A 20,087-nucleotide genomic window follows, 5' to 3' on the forward strand; every position below is an offset into this window, starting at 1 on the left:
CAGCGTTTACCGAAAGCTTACGTAGTGTGTCGGCAGTTAAGACCATATCGGGACGTCAGTACGAGGCTATCTCACCGCACTTATTTTACAGAAAGACAACAATGCATTGAACTGGAATAGAAGAAGGGGCAGACAACGGCAATACCTAACAACCAAATGTTTATTTCCATGTACGACTGATATTGGAAGCCTTGCACACTCAAAGAAGTGGCAATGCATGCGTAAGCTATGCATGAATTTCACTCCTTCCGAAGGACATATCATTCCTATCACCGTAATTTCGTCCCATCAGGTCCAGACATGCTTCTGCTCTGTTTAAATTATTCTAATTTATTTACAAATATCTCACAGGCTCCTTATATCGGAGCATTGTGTGAGGGAGGGAGATAGATACCAAAAGTTATTTCATTATTAAGAGCTTGGTATAGCATTGCCATTCTTGTTGAATGCGAACACTATATGTTGCTGCTTGGAAGAATATACAATTGGTCTTTAGACAACACCGCTATCTGTTCCTTCCTCACTTCCTGTTTACTGCACTATTTTTTTTCTACATAAGTTATGATAAAACCAGCCCAACTATGTACGTACGCTTCTACACTGGTCGTCCTGGGAGCATTTTGTAAAGCAAGGGAAAACAGTTTGCAAATTATTTGTCTGCCACTCGCTCACGTGTTTCAGGGCAGTGAAAAGGTTTTCCCTCTTGACGTCCAGCACAACCCGTGTTTCCTTTGTCTTCTTGATCTTCCAGAAAAGGTCCCGGTACGGCTGACCAGAGTGAAACTGGTACATCTGGATGTGCCAATCGTTGCCCCGGGCCTCTTTCAGAAAATCCTGAAGCCTTATGATACCTGAGGAAAAAAAAAAGAAAACACACGCACACAAAGTAGAGCATTATAATGAGAACAGAAGGGTGGGTATGTAGTATAAAAGAAAGCTGGGTGACATTGTATGACTTCATAATTGATATGCATGCACATAGCTCGTGTGTATGCTTCATAATAGTACATAAAGGTGGCGTGTTCGACGAGTTGGTACAGATATACTTGGTGAGGGTATGCCAGCTAATGGACAGGATAACTAGAAAAAAATTTGAAGCAACACACAGAGAAAGGAACAGGAAGGGTTCTGGTACTCTTCCAGCATCCTTCCTCTTCCTTTCTCCGTGGCTCGCCTCAGGGGGTTTTTTAATCATCCTTTCCGTTTGCTGGCATACCCTTACCGAGTTCATAATAACAGTTGGGATCAAGAAATTTTAAGGCCTGGAGCTAAATATGATTCGGTGCCGCTGTAGTGATGATGATGATAATGATGAAAACGGCAATCACAGTGATCAGTTAAGATGCTAAATAGGTAAATTCTTGCAGGTTTCGTCTGCTGTTCTCAAGTGTATTCTCAAATAAAGACGTTACATGCTTATGAACATGCATACGAGGGACTATCTTGCACCTTGATATAACGTTTGCGAGAGTTCTGCGTTGACAAAACAGGTTTCTTTTCTTCTGTTAGGTTGTCATCTAATGCTTATTGTCTAACGGGCACGTCGTTATCATTTACCCATGACGTTAATCACAAATCCACCAACTGCTTCATCGCTATCCCTCAATAAAAATAAAACTGCACCTTGTAAGGCAACAAACATTTTATTTATACATGGACACTTTAAAGTGCCTGCATATGTGGCATACAATGTAGGCAATTACTAGAAATTACTAGGATGTGAACCCTCGTCTCTTATTTCGGAGATGGCAAGTAAAAAAGGTCGCTTGCGATGGTTGGTCGAGCAAAGGAACAGAGCTTCTGTGTGCGAAGGGCAGGTTGCCTTCTCACTGCTATTTCGGGTACAACTAAGTCCTTGTTTAAGAATCCGCGTGGTAGAACGCTCCTTGAGCGACGCTTTACAGCTTCTATTGTAGAACCAAGACTTCCGATGGCGCCTTGGTGAGGGGTCCATTAAATTTGTTCAGGGCCTGTCAAGGAAGCATTTTTTATGAGGCCCCCACAGGAGTTGCAGCCCCCTTAGCCCATATAAGTTAATCCGTTCCTGTGTATGACACTACATCGTCCTGGTGCCTGCGCATATCTTGCGGTATTACAAATATCATTTTTTTTCTTTCATGCGTTGTTCTTCTTCACGACAGTTTTAATTTACCTTTATTTTGCTGTAAACGTCAGTTTGATTCGTTCTACATCTTGTCTGCTGTTTCATTTCTTTTTTGCTTTCTTTAGTCAACAATGAATATGGCTTGGCACAGAGTGCACTTCACTGTACTTGATGAATACCAATGGTGCTCTCTTATATTAACAAAAAAAAGATGAAAAAAGTAACAGAGATGTATTCGGGAGACGACACAGACTAACAATTAAGCAGATGTTATTTTAATAAAATTCGAAGGAACAGCCCTAATTGAGAGGGAGACAGATTGGTTGACAGAGACGACTAAAATCTGCTGACCTCACCATAGCTGTCTAGCACGCGGCTGCCTCCTTAATATCAGTCGGCAGTGTGGCGAATAGAGGAGAAAGGCCAGGAAGATGTCAGAGACAGGGATATATGATGGAAGAAGGAATACGGAGCTGGCAGCTCGGCTCGCATGAGTTGCTCTCCAAATGCCATATACACTAAGCCGGATCGCGGAACGCGAATAACCCGCTGCTCCCACCACCTTGCGGTTGCAAATCTTGTTACCTTGCGTGCGTTAGACACGCTGTGAGTTCGTGACCGGTCAATGAAGTTGGCCAGACTACAACGGGCCTTATCTTTCACCCGGGCGAATCCACCCAGTCAGAGGAGACTTGTTGACCCAAGGCGGGCCAAAGCGATCAGTGTTGTCAGAGGACTTTGTCCTTCTGCAAACTATATGCCGGTGTGAGGATAGAGACGATGATGGCCATGCAACGCTCCACTCTGCGCACTTCATCTAAATCATATTAAAGTTTGAAAGTAACGTTTAGGGCTCTGCGATTAGCGCAGTCTGGCTTTCAGTGGGTTGCGGCCAAGGTCTCCGGTACATTGCTCAGCGTGGTAAGCGATGTCAATACGCTGGCGGCAAGGATAAAAAAGAAATTTGGGTGTTGTTATTTTCTATCAGCTGCAAGAAACTGAATACATGGGGTCCGCACTGAATCTCGCTGCCTGGAAGCAGTACACTGTGTTGGACAAGCACTAAAATATCGTCTGGATCTTCAGGTCCTGAAAGCACTGAGTTTTCAATGATAGCAGGTTTTTCTAACCTATTGTGGCCGGTGCTCAGTGAGCATGCTGAGAGGTATTAGCGAGTAACGTTTATCTGTGAACAACCGGCCCCCTAATGCATGGGCTATGTGTAGAGCTTGACCAATTGCTGACCGTGCATTGGTCATCAAGCTATAAGCTATAGAGCATACAAACTCCACTACACGCAGCTACGCAGACTATATAAAATACCGAACACAGCTAAGAAGTTACAATATTTTTCGCCGATACTTTATGCAGCAACTTCGCCACCCTGAACGTAGAAATTTGAACTTTAACTTTCCGCTTGCAGATACACATATGTAGAAGGTTAAACAGAGGGCATTTAATTTCCAGAGACACATTGCTAGAACATTTATACCAGATAACGAAGCCCTAAGAGCACAGCACAAAACGCTCACGAAGAAGAATTATGTTTTGTTTTGGGTTGATAACTTGGACAGCAGCTCATGCGTGAAAAACGAAGCCAGAGCCTATATAATAGGAACTGTTATATTTATTACTGACCTGACGAGAAGCAGCAGCTGTCCCAAGCTGACTTAATATCCTTCATTTGCTTTCATTTCAATAAATAAAAAAGGGCTTGCGTATAGTGATCAAACGATGGTTGCGTCTGCTATGGCCGACACCGTCTCCTGTCCATAAAACTTGTACGTATAAGCTGTAGCTCCACTGCGATTTTTCTGCAGAGGGCAACTCATACGCGCTCAAGATCTGGCGTAATCCCAATCGGAGGCAGAACGCCACGCCGATTCGACGCATACGTGCATGAATATTATCTTAGGTTACTGCATATTTGAAGCCTGAACCAAAGAACCGGAAGTGCGATCGTGTTTTGATATTGACATTAGTATTCAAACACCGATGCCCGCGCACTGGGGCAAACTGTTCACTCGGAAAGCGGCTGTCTGGGATGTAAACAGAATTCGTTATCGAGGCCATTTCACCAACACGGGATCTATGTATCCTTCATTTGACGTCACGCTCCGTTCTATTTCACTTGTAAACCATAGCTGGTTCGTAATCCACGCATTCTATTGCTGGCAATTTTTCCTAAATAATCGCACAAAGACAAGTGGTGTATGGCTTCAAATACGGTGCTTTACACCGTTATAAAAAAAGAAATGAAAATGCTACACACTTTTTTGTGGCATAATGTACTAAACTGCTTCGAACCAAGAGCTCCAACTTGCTTAAAATACAGCGCTGAGAATAATGAAGCAGGAGAGGCTAGCAACAGACATAGGCCTTGTGTTAACCTCACACATCTCTGTCGAAAAGCGTATACTCGAGAGGACCTTTAGTGATACACAGCACTTTATACGACAGTGCGGACAGGTCTTAAGGCTCAAATGGTCAAAGTTTTCCCGAACTTTTCGAAAGAAAGGAAAGAGAAATAAAACAGAAAAGGCTAATGGCAGTGCCCCGTGTCCACTGTGGAATGTACGAATTCGGCACCAACCTTGTAATGCCGCCCCGAAAAGAATGCGCATTAGCGGACGCCTTTGGACAACTTTTATCATCGCTTCCTTACGTTCCTTTTCACGCACCCTTAAAAGCGAAAGATCTTTTCTCCAGCCGAATCCGCGAGAAGAAAAAAAAAAAGTAAAAGAAAAGCTGTCAGTCGCGCCATTCTAACGCGCAGTTCTTCCCCGCAATGTCTTGCGGCTATTTGATAACAGGAAATCTTCAAAAAAAAAAAAAAAAAACGTACTTCGGCAGGCCGGCGGATTCAAGACGAGATAAAGAGAGGGCTCGGTCGAAAAAAGAAAATGGCGTTCCTGTTGAAAAAAGGGTGCCCGCTTCGGTCTCTAAAAGAAGCTTTGAAGCGATAACCATCACACTTTATCGAGACCGAAGCACGGACGATAAAATAAGCTATAGGGGAAGCGAACGACCGGAAGGAGGGAGGAAAAGAAATGAAGTTCCAAACGTTGCGATTCTCGTCGTTCTTTCTTTTTCTACATGCGTCGAAAACATTTCCTTCTGCCTGTCGACTACGGTAGCGAGCAAGGCGATCGGCGACCGCACTCTTGCCAGTTGAACTCTTTCCTCCAGAGAGCTAGAGCGCTTCGATGTGCTTCCCCCGGACAGTCCCGGACAGTCAGAGTCGACGCTTCTAGTCAAAAGGAAACGTAAGCTTCTTCGAAAGACATGCCGAAGACTTCATGAAATGGACGGGCCGCGTACTATCTCTCGTCGGCCGCGTATCTGGCAAGCCAGAACCGAAGCGTCACGTGAAACAGAAGGAGAAAAATAAAATAAAAGAGGTGGTAAAGGCGCAGACGAAAGCCAAATACATTTTTCCAAGAAGACAGGAGGCCAAATAACGGGAAGAAAGTATGGGGAGGGGAGGCGAGCGAAATAGTGCAGTTTGTGGTCCGTTAGAGTGCCTCTCTCGGTTATTCTTAAGTCAGCATTTCAAGATACGACTCTTGTGCTTCTTTTTCTTTTCTTTTTTCTTGTTTAGTTTTGCTTGCCCAAGACTTCAGAGACTACTGGGTAGGTGGTGTCATCGCTTCTGACCAGATATTTCCCGACAGTCTGCGTTTTGGCAGTGGAAGCAACTCCCACTTTCCACTTGCGCTCATCTTGGTCTCCCAGAACAAACGTAAAGTCGAAAAAGAAAACTATCTGCGTGACTCTTCCTTTTTTTTTGCGAGTGTGCCTCACGATCTCAGTTCACCAACAAGAGGGCTCCGCAGTATATGACAAGGCTCTGGCGAGATAACGAAATCGCTCCGGGCAACGTTTGACACTGAGTCCTTACAGGCAAGTAGCGCTAAGCCTACTGAAAAACGTTTTCGAGAATTTTATTTCATTGTTTATTTCAATTTTTTTTGTAGCAACGCTGCTTTTTGCCATAGTGCGGTCTTTAATGCAGGTCACTTGGTTCGAAATGAAATGTGAAGCCTGCCCAAGTTGTCTCGGGAACATTTAAAATAGTGACGCGAAGCTGGTACACCTAATCACTCTATTGTATCTATTTCAGGTTCCCCATTTGATCGAAACTGGTTCGACTAAAAAACGTAGTAAGAACAAAGTTATTTAAGGTTCTCACTTTAACGAGCTCTTACCTCATTACATATACCTAAGTGTTCATAGGAGTGTGCACTGTGACTTCAGATTTACACTGTGTCAGAGCAGTGTCCCACTGCGGGTCTGCATGCCTAATACAGACCACGGAAGGCCACGAGAAAGTATGCATGTTCATGATGTATGGATTTCGTAAAATGTGTCGGTATTATAATTGCTGGATAATTAAAGCATTGAACAAATTTAAGACTGATATGCAAAGCCCGCAGAGTACTACTGAACGTGCCAAAGCCGCATGGCTGACATAATTTGTGCATTCAACTAACATAAAGAACTCTATTATCTCTCTCGTACGTTGGACCTTATGCCGGCACATTATTTCAGTTTTATCTAAGGGGTTACATCGACACATGCAACCCTGATCTATTTCTAACGTCCAGTGCATGCTCTTGAATCCTGATATTTACACACCGACCAGTCTGTCTTATCTATGTAGGATTTTCCGCACGAACACAGAATTCGGTACACCACAGCAATAGTACAACTGACGTACTTGCTTTTAACATTACACTAAAAGCAATTATTAACGTGGACTGTTAAAATACCAATCTAGAATCCTCGTAGCACTTGTTTCGTGCCAAGGAGAGACTTAGTTTAAGAGAAAATTGCGTTCGAAGGGTCCGCATACCTTTAGCGTGATTCAAACCTCCCGCCCCCCTGCCCGAGTGGTGATGTTGCATACGTCATCACTGCCCTTTACTACCATCGGTGAGTAAAAGGGCGCCCGACAGAGAGCGCTATAGTTTTTGAGCAAAACGCAAACGCGCAGCCATGGAGAAATTGAGCCATGACAGAGCGCTGGATTCGCTGATCGAGAACAAAAGCTCCGTTCGCGATAACATTGAACCCTTAAACAATATCGAGCATCAGTATATCACTTTAGCTTGACCTAATATTTGCTTTTAGTATCCCTTTAAAGAAGTGTGACTCGCAATTAATGTTTTGCGTGATTGCAGATCTTGGAGGCACATATGATACCCAAGACGCTTCACACTAGACGTCTCACCAGTGCTAACGCTACACCCTTATTCTCGTTCAATATAAGATCCACTAAGTAAGTGGAACCTATGTGGCACTAGATTATGCGCTTATTGCTTAGTGGAACCTATCTGGAACACAATTAGGGGTGTTATACAGTAGCAGTGGCAAGATAGTCTACCGATGCAAGAGTCCACGGGCGATATTCTGTAACAGTCTACCTAGTTGACTGTCCATTTCGGCTGTCGCTGATTGGCTGCTGCTTGACGTGCAGGAAGGTGCCAACCAGTCTCCTTCCTGCACGTCAAGCAGCAGCCAATCAGCGACAGCCGAAATGGACCGTCCACTAGGTAGACTCTTACAGAATACCGCCCCTGGTTTAAGCACGGTCGTTCCACAAGTTCTACTTCATAACTGGAACGTTTTCGCAAATATGCTCCACTTAATGGAACTTATGGAGGGTGAGATTAAGAGTGTAAGTGTAAGTAAAGACTCACAGGATGAACAAAAAGCGGACGCCTACCTTCGTGGTCCTCGTAGACGAGGGCGAACCTGTTCCAGCCCCATGTCTTGATGAGGTCTACGTACGCCTTGGCCAGCACCGCGGGCTTGGGGAAAAGGTTGATGGAGAGGTCGTCCCGCTGCAGCTGGAAGTCCCAGCGCATCTCGATGTGCGGCACGTCCAGCGCGTCGCAGATGGACTGCACGTGCATGCTGGTCACGTCTGACGACGGCCCGAAGATGCCCGCGATGCCCGTGCTCAGCAAGCTGCACACTGAGAACAGACACGAAGGGAGCGAGGATTAGAACACGGCGCCCTACTAAGGCGGCTGTCGTTCGTCACAGAGCTACCACCTATTAGGAGCATCCGCTTCGCCCGCCCTCCGACAAGGTATACCGAAGGGGCCCAAGCTATAGGGAACGTATTTGGCAATGCGCTCGTACCTTTTATATTGACACCGTGGATAAAGAGAGAGAAAGGGAGAAAGTAAGGAGGGGAAAGGCAGCGAGGTTACACGACCGTCCGGTTGCTACCCTACACAGAGGTAAGACAAAAGGGGATAGATCGACAAGTAGAGAGAGCGTGAGCAATGAGTATACGCGGGAGGATGTGCAGGAGCACTCTACACGGTCACTCAGGACGGTGCACGAATCGATTTTTGTAAAGCGAAGGATGCGGCCACGGTTCGATTACCTCTGACTCGGATAACATTTTTCAGCGAATTTGTCCATGGTGCTTCTTTATTTCGACTGGACTCAGGACAACATGGACAAAGTTGCTGACAAATGTAGCGCATGTCGACTTTCTGCGGTGACGGAACAGTGTATACATCATTGAAAAAGATTGTTTCCTTCATTACGAATATCAGATTGAACCTCAACGCTTCTGGTGTCTTTAAATAGCAGTCTTCGGGCAGCGTTTTCAGTTGGGCTGGTTGGTTGCTCATTGTACAGGGGCACAGCGCAGGAATCTGATGAAGACGAAGAGAGGTGCCATTGCGCGTGTTTCACATGATGTCTGCGCTGTTCCTGTGTACTTCAGGTAGTGGTTAGAACAGTTAGCAGCCAGGCTTTCCGTGGATAACATCTAAAGGCTGTGTTGCATTTGTACTACGAATCAAGTTTGAAACTGTGAAAATTCTTGGCTCGTAGAGAAAGAATTCCTGCGCATTGGGAGCAACAAATACATTTCTAAAGGTTTGAGATTTTATGACCAGAGTGAGTGTATGTACGTGGCTGTGGATCTACATGCCGATTTTTATGTTTGTGTGATCATTGTGTCAATTACTCACCCAACAAATGGAGAAGCACGACATGCTATCAGCGAGGCGAACATGGCAAGCTTTTTATTAAAATAGCATCTCTCTTGGCCACAAATCAGCGCTCGTGTTCTGAAAATGTGTTCATACTTTCTGACTGTGTCATTTTGCATTGGATTTCACTATGAAGGCCGACCAGCTTGTTAAATTTTCCGTGTTAGAGACATTTGTTAAAGGCTTCAAACAGGTAAATAGATGGAACAGTCATGCCAATCCTTAGGGTTTTCTTTGTTTGACGAGCTTTCTTTTTTCCAGGACTTTAATGCACTGAAACATAATTAAAGGAAGATACAATGCGAGAGAGATTTGCTTGAACGTGTGGCTAGTCGTTACTTGTAGTACTCACGGTTTGTTTTCGCATTCGTGCGACTGAACCGTAACGATGTGCATGGGTTATTTAGAATTTAGGAGTTGCAGTGGCAGCAAGAAAGAAGCTGAACGACCATATTTACATGTATACAATCGGGCTTTCGTTACAGCCCGCTCTACACCCTTACAAAAGTCGTTATAGAAGTTTCGCTATGTCCTTATTGACTTCACGTTATCTTTAAAACACTTTCTTTTGAGATGCAATGGAAACACGTGCATGACGTTTGCAAGCGCGCATCCTGAACATGTTCAACGGCCACTCCAAGCTGTTCTTTTCAACTCACTAGAACAGATTAGACAGGCCGCCGAGGAAACATGTACTTCTGAGTGTGCCATGCTACTGTTCCCGCCATACGTCGCCTGAAAGACAGGCGTAAGCAGCAGACAGACGGACAGCAACGCCCTCTCGTGCCCCGTCAGACAGCCTTCTGTACCCGACCATATACTCGAGTTTTCTTGAGCGTGCCTAAATCGTCTTCACACCCAGAAAACTCGGGCCACTTTTGTAGACAGTGTAATTACCCCTCATTTGCTCACAATCTTATCTTTTGCTTTTAGTTTTCAACGACGGAGTTGCCTTTATGTCCTTCTTTTCTTTTCCTTTTCTTTCATTCCAATTTTTTTCTGTTCTTTTTTTTTGTTTTATTCATTTTTTTTGTAGTGCGCGATATGCACCTAAGAAAAAGCGAGTGCACGTAATAGGTTCGTGCTGTCACTTTTTTTTTTTTTTTGCTGCTGCAGTATGTGTCTTCAGCTTCTCGCTCTTTCCCACAGGGCACAAGACCCCTCTCACTCCTTATTCTTTTATTTACACTATAATATTGCATTCGTCATGCAACTATACGCTATATCATAATAAGTGCACACGCGGTATCACTGCTTTCACACTCTGTAATCATTCAGCGGCAATTTGAACTCGCTCAAAACAATGCATCCTATGCGGGTGCCCCGCGTTCGCGCCTTTAGCTCAACCGTCTTCTAAGCGGACAATCACACGCGGTGAAGCTTACAACAACTTGACATGTTTCTCATCCGCGTTCGAACTTTACCGACACAAAATGAGCTTAGCGTCCAGGATTGTCTGTGTGTGCGACAGCTGCCTCATTCGGGTGCCAGCTAGTTGTCAATAACGTGGTATTACGAAGAGATTTAACCGGGTGCTTTCGCGTTCTTCCTTCCTGACAGCCGGCATGTCAGGATTTCGGTTCGACAGGAGCGCAACGATGGCGTGTTTTCTCCTCCGCACAAAAAAAGAAAGCTACGGAAAACTTAAGCTTCGACTTTAAGAGTGGAACGCGGTAGCGTTCAAAGATCCCCGACTGTTTCTCGCGCTTCCCGCCAACTGCAGCGTATGTAAACGTAGTGCTCACTTCCTGTACGCGGCGTGCTATGTTGTGGTTGCCAGCGCGAGCGGCGCACTGTTGCCGCTGGGCGCATTACACCTCGTTCGGTTGTAAATAGGTTCAGATCAGCGATGCCCGCTATGTAATAACCACGTCATGTTTTGTGACATAAAGTATGAGACTTAATGTTACATCGAACTATATGACGCACACCTCTGTTATCTTTCATTATTATGTGTGACACTATTTTTTTTGGGTCGTGAGTGCGAGCAGTGAGAAAAGCCTCTCTAATCTTCGCAGCATTGCCTGCTGCATATGAAACGAAATATAGCTCTTAATTAAAATGTTGATATTTTTGTCAGATGCTCGGGGCAGTTTATTCAAACTTTGATACGGTGAGATAAAAAGGAATTATATGCCGCGAAGAAGTGTTGCGGGGGTTAGGATGGGAAGCCCAGTATCAAAGGATCGAACAAAATGAAAGATGTCATAACGTGACAGTTGTAAAAGCATTCTTCTCAGTCCTTTCTGGTTGATTCGTATTGCCGCAGGTTGTACACCGCTGCACGCAAATACTGATCCCTTCGCTTGCTGTGTGCTCAGCAATTAGATGTCAAGTGCAGCCGATTTTACGCATATCAAGTGGATTCAGCGCCCCTCGACAGAAAAACTAAAAGATAAACGCTCCGAGTGAGTGTTGCTAGAGGATGGTGTCGGGAATAAAAACAAATACAAAAACAAAAACAAAAAACCCACGGTGGTCCCTGCCCTCTCAACTCTATGTACACAAAATGGGAGCGGGAGAGCAAACGAGCCCGCTGACGTTTTGAAGTTTAACGCAATTACAGGTCGCTGCACGATGGTCGATGGGTTAACAGGAAAGCGCAGAAAAAAAAAAAAGGCGCTCGCTCGACGTACGGCTTTAACAGGTTCCACGCAACAGGTTTAATTAGGGTTACCGGAACCGTCTAAGCCATTTCAAAAAGGGGGGATGCCAAAGAAAAAAAAAGAAAAGTGTGACAAAATTAAGAACTAATGATGAAAGCCAAACGTATAGTTTGAAGCGTGACCACAAAAGTGGTAATTACGGGCTGAACCCCCTTAACCGCTGTTATGAAAATACTGCCAAACAGCCCGGTCGTCTGTCGACGCAGAATGTCTCTCCTTAACAGGTGTCCCTCGCTGTTCTGCTTATGTTTGCGGTGGGCCGATTAATTTGATTTACAGGCGAGCGCATGGTCTGCATAAAGAGAAAGATATGCATATGATAACAATCATCGCTGCTCGCATCACGTTAACGTGTGTATCTAAATATACGTGGTAAATTTAAAATCGTGGGACAAGCTACACAATGGCGACGCGAACCTTCCAGAAAAAGGAAGGCAGAGAAGAAGAGTCAGAAGAACTGGAGGTTAGCCACTCAGATAGCCGAAATATGACAGTGCGTTCTAGATTTTGATTAGAAATGCTGATACCGCTGGAAGTATTATTAGTGTCGTCATCTAACACGAACGACGCATGTAAAAAAAAATCGTTGAACTTTCATGCACGCGGCTCTTGGCCAGAAAAAAAATACGGCATGAATGAATGAATGAATGAAGAGAATGAATGAATGTTTTATTCCGTTTAATAAACTTAATTTCATTTAGTTAAGCTTTAAAGGACCGAAGGCATTTATAAGGCGGACGGAATACAATGTAAGATATCCAATAACATGGAATTTATATACAATTAAACTATATACAGAGAAAGTTTGATAAATGTAGGAGACAGTGGGTGAAAATAGTTTCCGTTGATTCTATGGTACCAGAGTCACACCAAGTCATAGGCACGGTATAGTATACCTGTCGTTATAAACGTGGTATAGATGACAGCCGGGAGGTGTCACGCTGAGAAAGTTCATCTAGCATCTTGCTATTCTAGTGGCTGTATCGTTCTGGAGCAGTGTCCGGCTGTTTGTCACAACTGCTCAATAATATGATGCTGCTACAGATGATGCGCGAAAGGACTGAAGCACAAAGCACGGTCTAAAAAAAAAAAAAAAAAAGCCTAGGCAATCGACTCATCTTTTCACACTGTGGCTCAGTCAGTCGTAACTTTTGTCGTTAAAATCATAAGTGCAAGTCCGCTCAGGACTGGTACTTCTCCCTCACATTTCCGATTACATCAGTGTTTCATCAGCAGAACGGCTCAGTGCTTTAGTATTTCCTACCCTCAGTTCGTTTACTGCGCTTCCATCATCGTCTGCACTTCACTTTATGTGGACCCTATACTATTACACTAATAGACTATCGGCTATCTGTTCCACGCTCCTGTTACCTGTTAAATTCTACCCTCTTCCAAGTCACCTCAACTAGAATATCATCCCCGGCACCCCACATCTATTCGGTACGGCTATACCTCAGGATTGATTGCTTGGTTTTACAGAGCTTCTGAAAACTCCAGTGAACACTGTATGTCTAATTTTTTTTTTCCTTTCCGCCACCCAGAATGTCGACCTACAATCATCAGGGTCAAGAAAATAAAACTGCAACTTAGTTATGAAATCGCAGCTTAGGAGAAGGTGCTTCACGTCATTTTCTATTATACAGATTTAATGACTGTAATGATAGAAGGCTGTGCAGTTTTCGAACGTAAATTGAAGTTATTTTACCGAATTTGTCGCATATCTGATACAAGATCGCAGCTCTGATACAAAGCCTCATGCCCTGTAGGTTTGGATAAAATTTGCTCAAAGGCCTAAAAACATTTTACGCGACGTAATGCAAGGCGTAACCGCTCATCGTATCAACCTCTAGAAACACCTCTAAAAATGCACCCCCCCCCCCACCTTTTTTTTTTAAATTTTTGTAAAGCATAAAATTATTATTTCAAGGTGCACACTCGTAGGATGTGCATGGCGAAATCCTTTAAACTACAGTAGGCTTCACTATACTGACCGCACTTAGCACTTCATCCACCAGCATCAGACTTTCGAAGCCTCTCCAACATCTCACCTCTAGTTCTAAAAACTGCCTGATGAAGCCCCAAAAGAGAAGGCCAACTCCGAGCACCGCCGACTTAACACTCGCATCAGAAATAAGCAAACTTATGACACCCACCGAAGCTTGCCATTCTCAGACTTCCATTGAAATTCCGAGGCCGCTGTGAAGAATTCTATTTTTTTTTTTTTCAAAGAAATTGCGCAGGAAGTGGAGGAGGCTCCTTTCACGGGCAGCGACAGAGCACAAATACGGAGTGAAAGACAAGACAACAGTGCTACACTTCCTCTGCGAATAAAGACGCATGAAAGGGCCCAAGTTTGCCGTAGCGGCAGCGTCGGCGACAGCAAATATAGAACCGAAGGAACTCACGACGAAGAAAAGGAAAGGGGGCCATGGGGGCGACAGCAGGCTACCCCCTCTTCCTTCCATTCTCTCTCTCTCTCACTCACTCGTTCTCTCTCTCCCTCTTTCTTGAGCGAGGCAAATCAGTGCACGTGCCCCGCTGAAAGGCGAGTACGGTATGTGTGCGCGCGCAAGCGTTCAGGGAAAGCGAGATCGACAGATATCTGCGAAGCCCGTCGGGCCGCTAACAAACAGCACCGCGCCGTAACGTTTCTATGTAGGTTCAACAGGTGGCGCCTGTTTCGCCAGCTAGAGTACTTATCGATCGCGGTCGCTTGCTGCTGCCGCTGTTGAAACCGAGACTGCATGATCACTGAAGAAGGAACGTTCAGTGGAAAGAACGTCCCGATTACGCATAAGCGCAAACGTCTCTACATCTGCATCTGAGAGGATGCGGAGGCAATTTGCCGACCTGTTGACAGCCAGTGCAGAATGATGACTGCTGAAGTACGTCGTTAGGTCACCGCGATGGAGAGCGCTAATATTCTTGACAAATACGATCCCCGCGTCCTGTGTCAACACCACCTAGATATAACAAGGCCTACACACTCCCATCATGACGTCATGCTACCTGGCCCTACTGCCATAGAATCTAATGGGGATGCTCCCGCGTAAGCAACACTGATTTTGACGTCACCGCTTTCGTCACGCCAGCCTTGGCAATGGAAATTTCGGGCCAGGTAGCATGACATCATAGATCAGAGTGCGTAGGCCTGTGCTATCTAGGTGGTGTTGGCTGTGTCCCCTGACCGTATCTATCTGTTTGCTAAGCCTGTTGAGGTCCGTTGAATTTGCTTCATTCTGTACACTAGTGCCGTTCTTGAAGTGCGCCGGCCTGAGTGACCGTTTATAGTCCCCCTGTGCATCCTCCCGCGTGCCCGCAATGCTCACTCTCTCTCTTTTTCCCTCTTTCTAGTTGCTCTTTCTATCACCCCTGTCGCTTATCACCTGTGCGTGGTAGCAAACCGTGCGCTTGTCTGGTTTATCTCCCTGCATTACGTCTCCTTGCTTTCTGTCTGCCTCTCTTTCTGTCTCTCCACTTAGACCACCTGTCTTCGGTTGGTGGGAGGCACGAAGTTGTGATGTCTTATTCAGCGCGCTGCCTAGAATCTTCTCTCTCATCTTTATGTTTCCGGACGTGGAAAGTTCGATTTACTTCTGCAGAGTTCTATCCAAGCGTTTCTCGCTGTTTCTCGCTCTGCTGATTTCATCAATGTCCAGTACACCAAAGCGCAACTAACCCCACTTTGTAAAGGCCAACCTCCACGGAGCGAAAAAGCGACGAACTTTCGGCGCCGGCCGCCCGCCGCCCGACGTCAATAAACTCGCTGTTCGCCGCCGATCCACTCCCTCCAGATATTCGCCGCCCAGCGAACCGCTGCCACCCGAAGTCGTACGGCGTGGCGGAGAACGTGGACCAATCGGAACCTAGCACAGAGGTTGGCTTTCGTCGGTCGCCCGTCGGCGGGAGTTTTGGTTGTTGACCCTCGGCTACTGTTGGACTATTTCTACGTTCGCTTCAAACGCTTGTTTTCCAGCGCCGTTTTTCCTCCTTGTTTGTTGTTGTGCCTCAATGTTCTAGTAAATAATATGTGGTCACTGCTTGTTTTGCTTACTCTATGTAGTTAGAGGCTTCGCTAGCCGATGATGCTCTGCACATGCGTACCCGCAACATGATGCTTTGATGTACGGCCGTGTTTTGGGAAGACGTTTGATTGACGTTTGCAGGGTGTAACTGGTACACCCGAGAAAAACGTGAGCTGAAGCATCGCGTAGGTGCGGCGTATGGGCGGCTCGCTACTTTAAGAGACAAAAGAGAGCCTTCTCGCAAGCCACGTACGTGACTCCCCCCCCCTTTCGGCGCACCTTTGGTATATCCTTTGCCCAGCTCTCGCGACGCAGTGGAACGACAATAGTCAAAATCGGTACCACCTGTGTGGCACCTCGAGGGGGAGAGGGGGGAGGGGGTTGCTAAACCTCTTCCACATGGCGACGATTGCGGCGCGACGACAGGGGTGACCATCCGCTGGTGCGTGCCGGGTTTTTCGGGTTCTTTTTCTCTGGAAAAGTCGGTTGACTACAACTGTTGCAGTGACGACTACGGCCGCTATCGATGCATCGTTCCTTCTCTTCTTGCTTTTTTTTTTTAAAGCAGTAACTTCTTTTTCAACTGGAGATGATAGTTTCGACGGACGATTGCCATGTCCGTCGTCACATAATAGCTTTCCGTGTTTCGTTAACGGCAGGGTAGGCTCGAAGGCGGAAGCTGACGGGAGAAAAACTCAGCTGTTGCCGAGCGGAGCGAGCCGTAAACAAGCACAGGGTCACAGACGAGGGATGGTATCGGCTAAATACCGAAAAAAAAAAAACCTAAGTAGGTTCCGCCTAACAGCGAACACTTATGTACGCACTTTTTCAGGTCAGTTGGCTCATTTTACGTGTAAAAACATTGCTTTCGAAACATTTTTACCTTCTGCTTTCATTCGCCAACGTCGCTTTCGTTGCCTAGCTCATCTGGCCACAATGACTCCTCGCGGCCTGCGTCGACCGCATGGTCGGCGGCGTTCGCCCGCTCTTGGTTGCATGGAGTGTGGCGAGACGAATTCGCGGCGGCGCTTCGCGCTGGATTTTTCGTCACGTGAAATTCGCCGCGAAAGTTCGCTGCATGTAGGCTGGCCTTTAAGCGTCAATTCACGAAGGGCATATTTTCTTGTTTCTAGCGTGGCCGAGAGTCGCACATTCGCACCCCTGGAGTCAGTACATCTGGCTTGCCAAATTTTTCTACAGTGCCGCTTGTTCTCCTGCGTGCATTGCTTGCGTACAAACGCAAGTATGTTTACATCTTCTGGTAGTTTGTGAACCGCTGATATGAAGTGTTTCTCGATGAATACGCCCCTCTGACGTGAAACTTCTTCTTTATTTTATTTTCTCAGAAGCCTGCTCTCATATAAGTCGCTAATGCATCGCACGGCTGCCAACATCACATTGAACAATCGAAGAAGTATAAGTCGTAGGGGCTAAAGGGTTGCCATCTCCGAATTTCAGCTCTAAAAGTAATGTAAAACTATCCATTTATAGCAAGGGTGGTCTTGCTTATTTTTTTCTGAAAGATGTATATGCATGGCAAAATGTGAACTAAGTGGATTTGATTTGCGGCAGGGGACGTTCAAAGTTACTTTTACTGCTTTCCTTGCAACGCCCGTGTCCACGAGCAGCGCAGTTGGGTTACCAGCGAGTGGTTTGGAGGTTCACTTGGTTTTAGAAAAAAAGAAGGAAAAAATAAACAACGAGGAACAGGAAAGGAGACGCGGTAAGTTGAGATGGCAGTTTTTGCCTGTAAGGACAATAGTGCCGCACATGGACTATCGACAACCTCCGAACGACCAGCCAGCGGCTCACAGAGCCTGGAACTATATTTGCCGAAGCGAGAAAGAGAAGGCTCAGCCATTTACGTTCATGTTCCACCATGAAAGCAATGGCTTTCCTGAAATAATGTACCTTGTATACGCGTAGGCACTTCAACGGCTGTCCCAGAAAAAGCAGCGCGCCTTTAGTGCTCGCAGTTTAGAGGCTATCACGCAGTTCACTTTCCTTGTGTGTGTGCGCGTGCTTTTTTTTCTCTCTCTCTCTACAATTTCTAACAGCTGCTATCGTACTCCACCAGGTCAGTTCTGTGCACAGCTACAAAGCACGTAACCGATCCAGACAACATTAAGCGGCTGGACTCAAGACTCGCTTTTCGGAAACGGAGATCCTCAGACCATGGCCGTGCGCGTCGCTGGCGTAGAAAGCAACGGGAATTTTTAACGTCAAGTCGACAGGTCTCGGCGACAATTTATAAGGGGGTATGGAGTGGCGCCATTAAGGCCGCCATATTGTTGTACAGCCAGCAGGGTTGACAGCACACGTGTTACCTCGATTCTCTTATCTACAGCATCACAGGGTAACCTGTAAATAAGACAACAATATGGTAATGCGCGCAATTAGTGTACTTTCTTTGTCCTTTTAGGTGCGAAGCACCTTATGCGGTTGGGCTGTCGGCGTCTACTGTCGGCATCGTCACGGTAAGCAAGCGGTTCGTGCTCGCGCTCAGCACGCGCTCGTGCCACTGTTCCCGCGTTCGTCGTCGTCGTCTTCCAAAGCTGGCTACGTTGCCGCTCATCATTCCAGCGTAGAATTTCACTTCTGTCGTCGTAATGGGGAGGCCGCGTTTACGGGGTTATGAGCAATTGCTTAAGGCAGTATGAGCCAATTAGCGGTGCATCACTGCATGCTTCGCACCTCCCCAGGTTCACGTTAGTGGAGCTGCATTTCGCTCAATGGGTCCTGTGCACATTAGCATAACATTCAATTCACCGCTAAAACCGAGCCTACGACTTAACTCGGGCTAACTGTAATAACTAATAAAAACTGTAACAGTAAGAAAGGCGTCCATAATGGCAAATTTTGTTTTCAAGTTGGCCCACCCCTACATGTTAAGTTGGTCTATCCCCGAATTTAGGTTGGTCCACCTACAAATTTCAGTTGCCCCATCCAATAAATTTCACTTGGCATACCCCACATTTCAAGTTGGCCCACTCGCAAATTTCGGTGGCCCCGCCCCTGCTATAAGCTTCCCCATGCATATTCTAAGGAGCCCTATGTGTCCCCTGTGAGTTCTCTCTGTCTCTCTGGTTTGTTTTTTTTTGTTTTATTATTCCTTGTAAGGTAGAAAGAAGGGAAAAGTGTGGGAAGAGGGAGAGGAAGCAGTAATAAACAATAAACCGTATCTAAAAGTTCAGGTGCCCAATTTTGGCAAATCCCCCGGAGTGGGTGCGAGCCATGCGTTGTGGATATCATCATCATATCATCATCATCATCATCATATCATCATCAAGGATTGCTACCTTGTCATACTGACTTATCTCATTTTACAAATTTGGCGCATCCGCTTCATTTTACCGAGTCATGGTCTTGAACGTCATCGAACCCTGCGCAGACGCGACAGCACGCGGTTGTGGCAAGCTTTTTGTACAGAGGACGGTTCGCTGTTACGGGTGAGCATGATCCTTGTTCAGAACACTCACGAACACGACCTTTGTGATTGGTGGTGGTGCGTAACTGTGTACGACCAGCATGAGGGAACAAGGCCGAAAATTGAGAATGTAAAATACATTTTTCTCATAAATGGAACTAGAGCAGAGAAAGTGAACAACAGCAACAAATACTAGAGCACCTGACGAAGAACGTGCTCCAGCATTCTCGGAGGCCGTCGTTGGAAACGGTAAAGCCGGATGTTTATGACGGTTCGTCAACTGCAAGCGCTCAAGCCTGGCTGTGTTTCTATGAGTCCGCGTGCGACCAGAATAGTTGGCGACAAGACCTTGACAAGGTTATGAATATGCGTTTGTACCTATTGAGGCATTGCGAAAATCTGGCATGGCTTGAGAATCGCAGAACAAGCGCACCGGACATGGGCTGAGTGGAGAGACAGTTTTTTGACGTCTTTCTCAGAGAATAAGTTCCAGAGCTGGGACAACGCTATAGCCTTCAAATATAATTACACCCTCTGGCAGAATACTTTTTTAGAAGAGAAAGCTGGCTATACTTGTTGCGGACTCAACGTTGTCGGACTCGTCGCTCGTACCTCTAATTATATTAGGTCTGACTAAGAGCATGCAGAACGATGTCCAACTACGAACACTGCATACTGTTGATGACTTGCTTAGAAATATGAAAGATTTAAGCATTCTACAGCATCAACAGAATGCTTCTAACGACTAAAGTACTTCACCTAATGAATCTACATTTACACTATTATAACAATTAAATGTCTTAACTTTGCAAACACGCATTTGTTGTGCACATACAAAGCATTACA

The 20,087-nt window shown here is 45.8% G+C and overlaps 1 protein-coding gene across 1 annotated transcript in view; it reads right to left on the minus strand.

Moving 5' to 3' along the window:
* The window catches only part of LOC119462617 (glutamate receptor ionotropic, kainate 1-like), a 113,496-nt gene that overhangs the window by 24,025 nt on the left and 69,384 nt on the right, over positions 1-20,087 (minus strand). The window contains exons 2-3 of the mRNA XM_037723948.2: positions 7,833-8,084; positions 673-851 (exon numbers count right to left, since the gene is read on the minus strand). Of these exons, the coding sequence (XP_037579876.2) occupies positions 673-851; positions 7,833-8,084 (431 nt within the window). The remainder of the gene's footprint in view (positions 1-672; positions 852-7,832; positions 8,085-20,087) is intronic.

The sequence above is a fragment of the Dermacentor silvarum genome, chromosome 8 (assembly GCF_013339745.2).
Source record: "Dermacentor silvarum isolate Dsil-2018 chromosome 8, BIME_Dsil_1.4, whole genome shotgun sequence".
In the NCBI taxonomy this organism is placed as follows: domain Eukaryota; kingdom Metazoa; phylum Arthropoda; class Arachnida; order Ixodida; family Ixodidae; genus Dermacentor; species Dermacentor silvarum.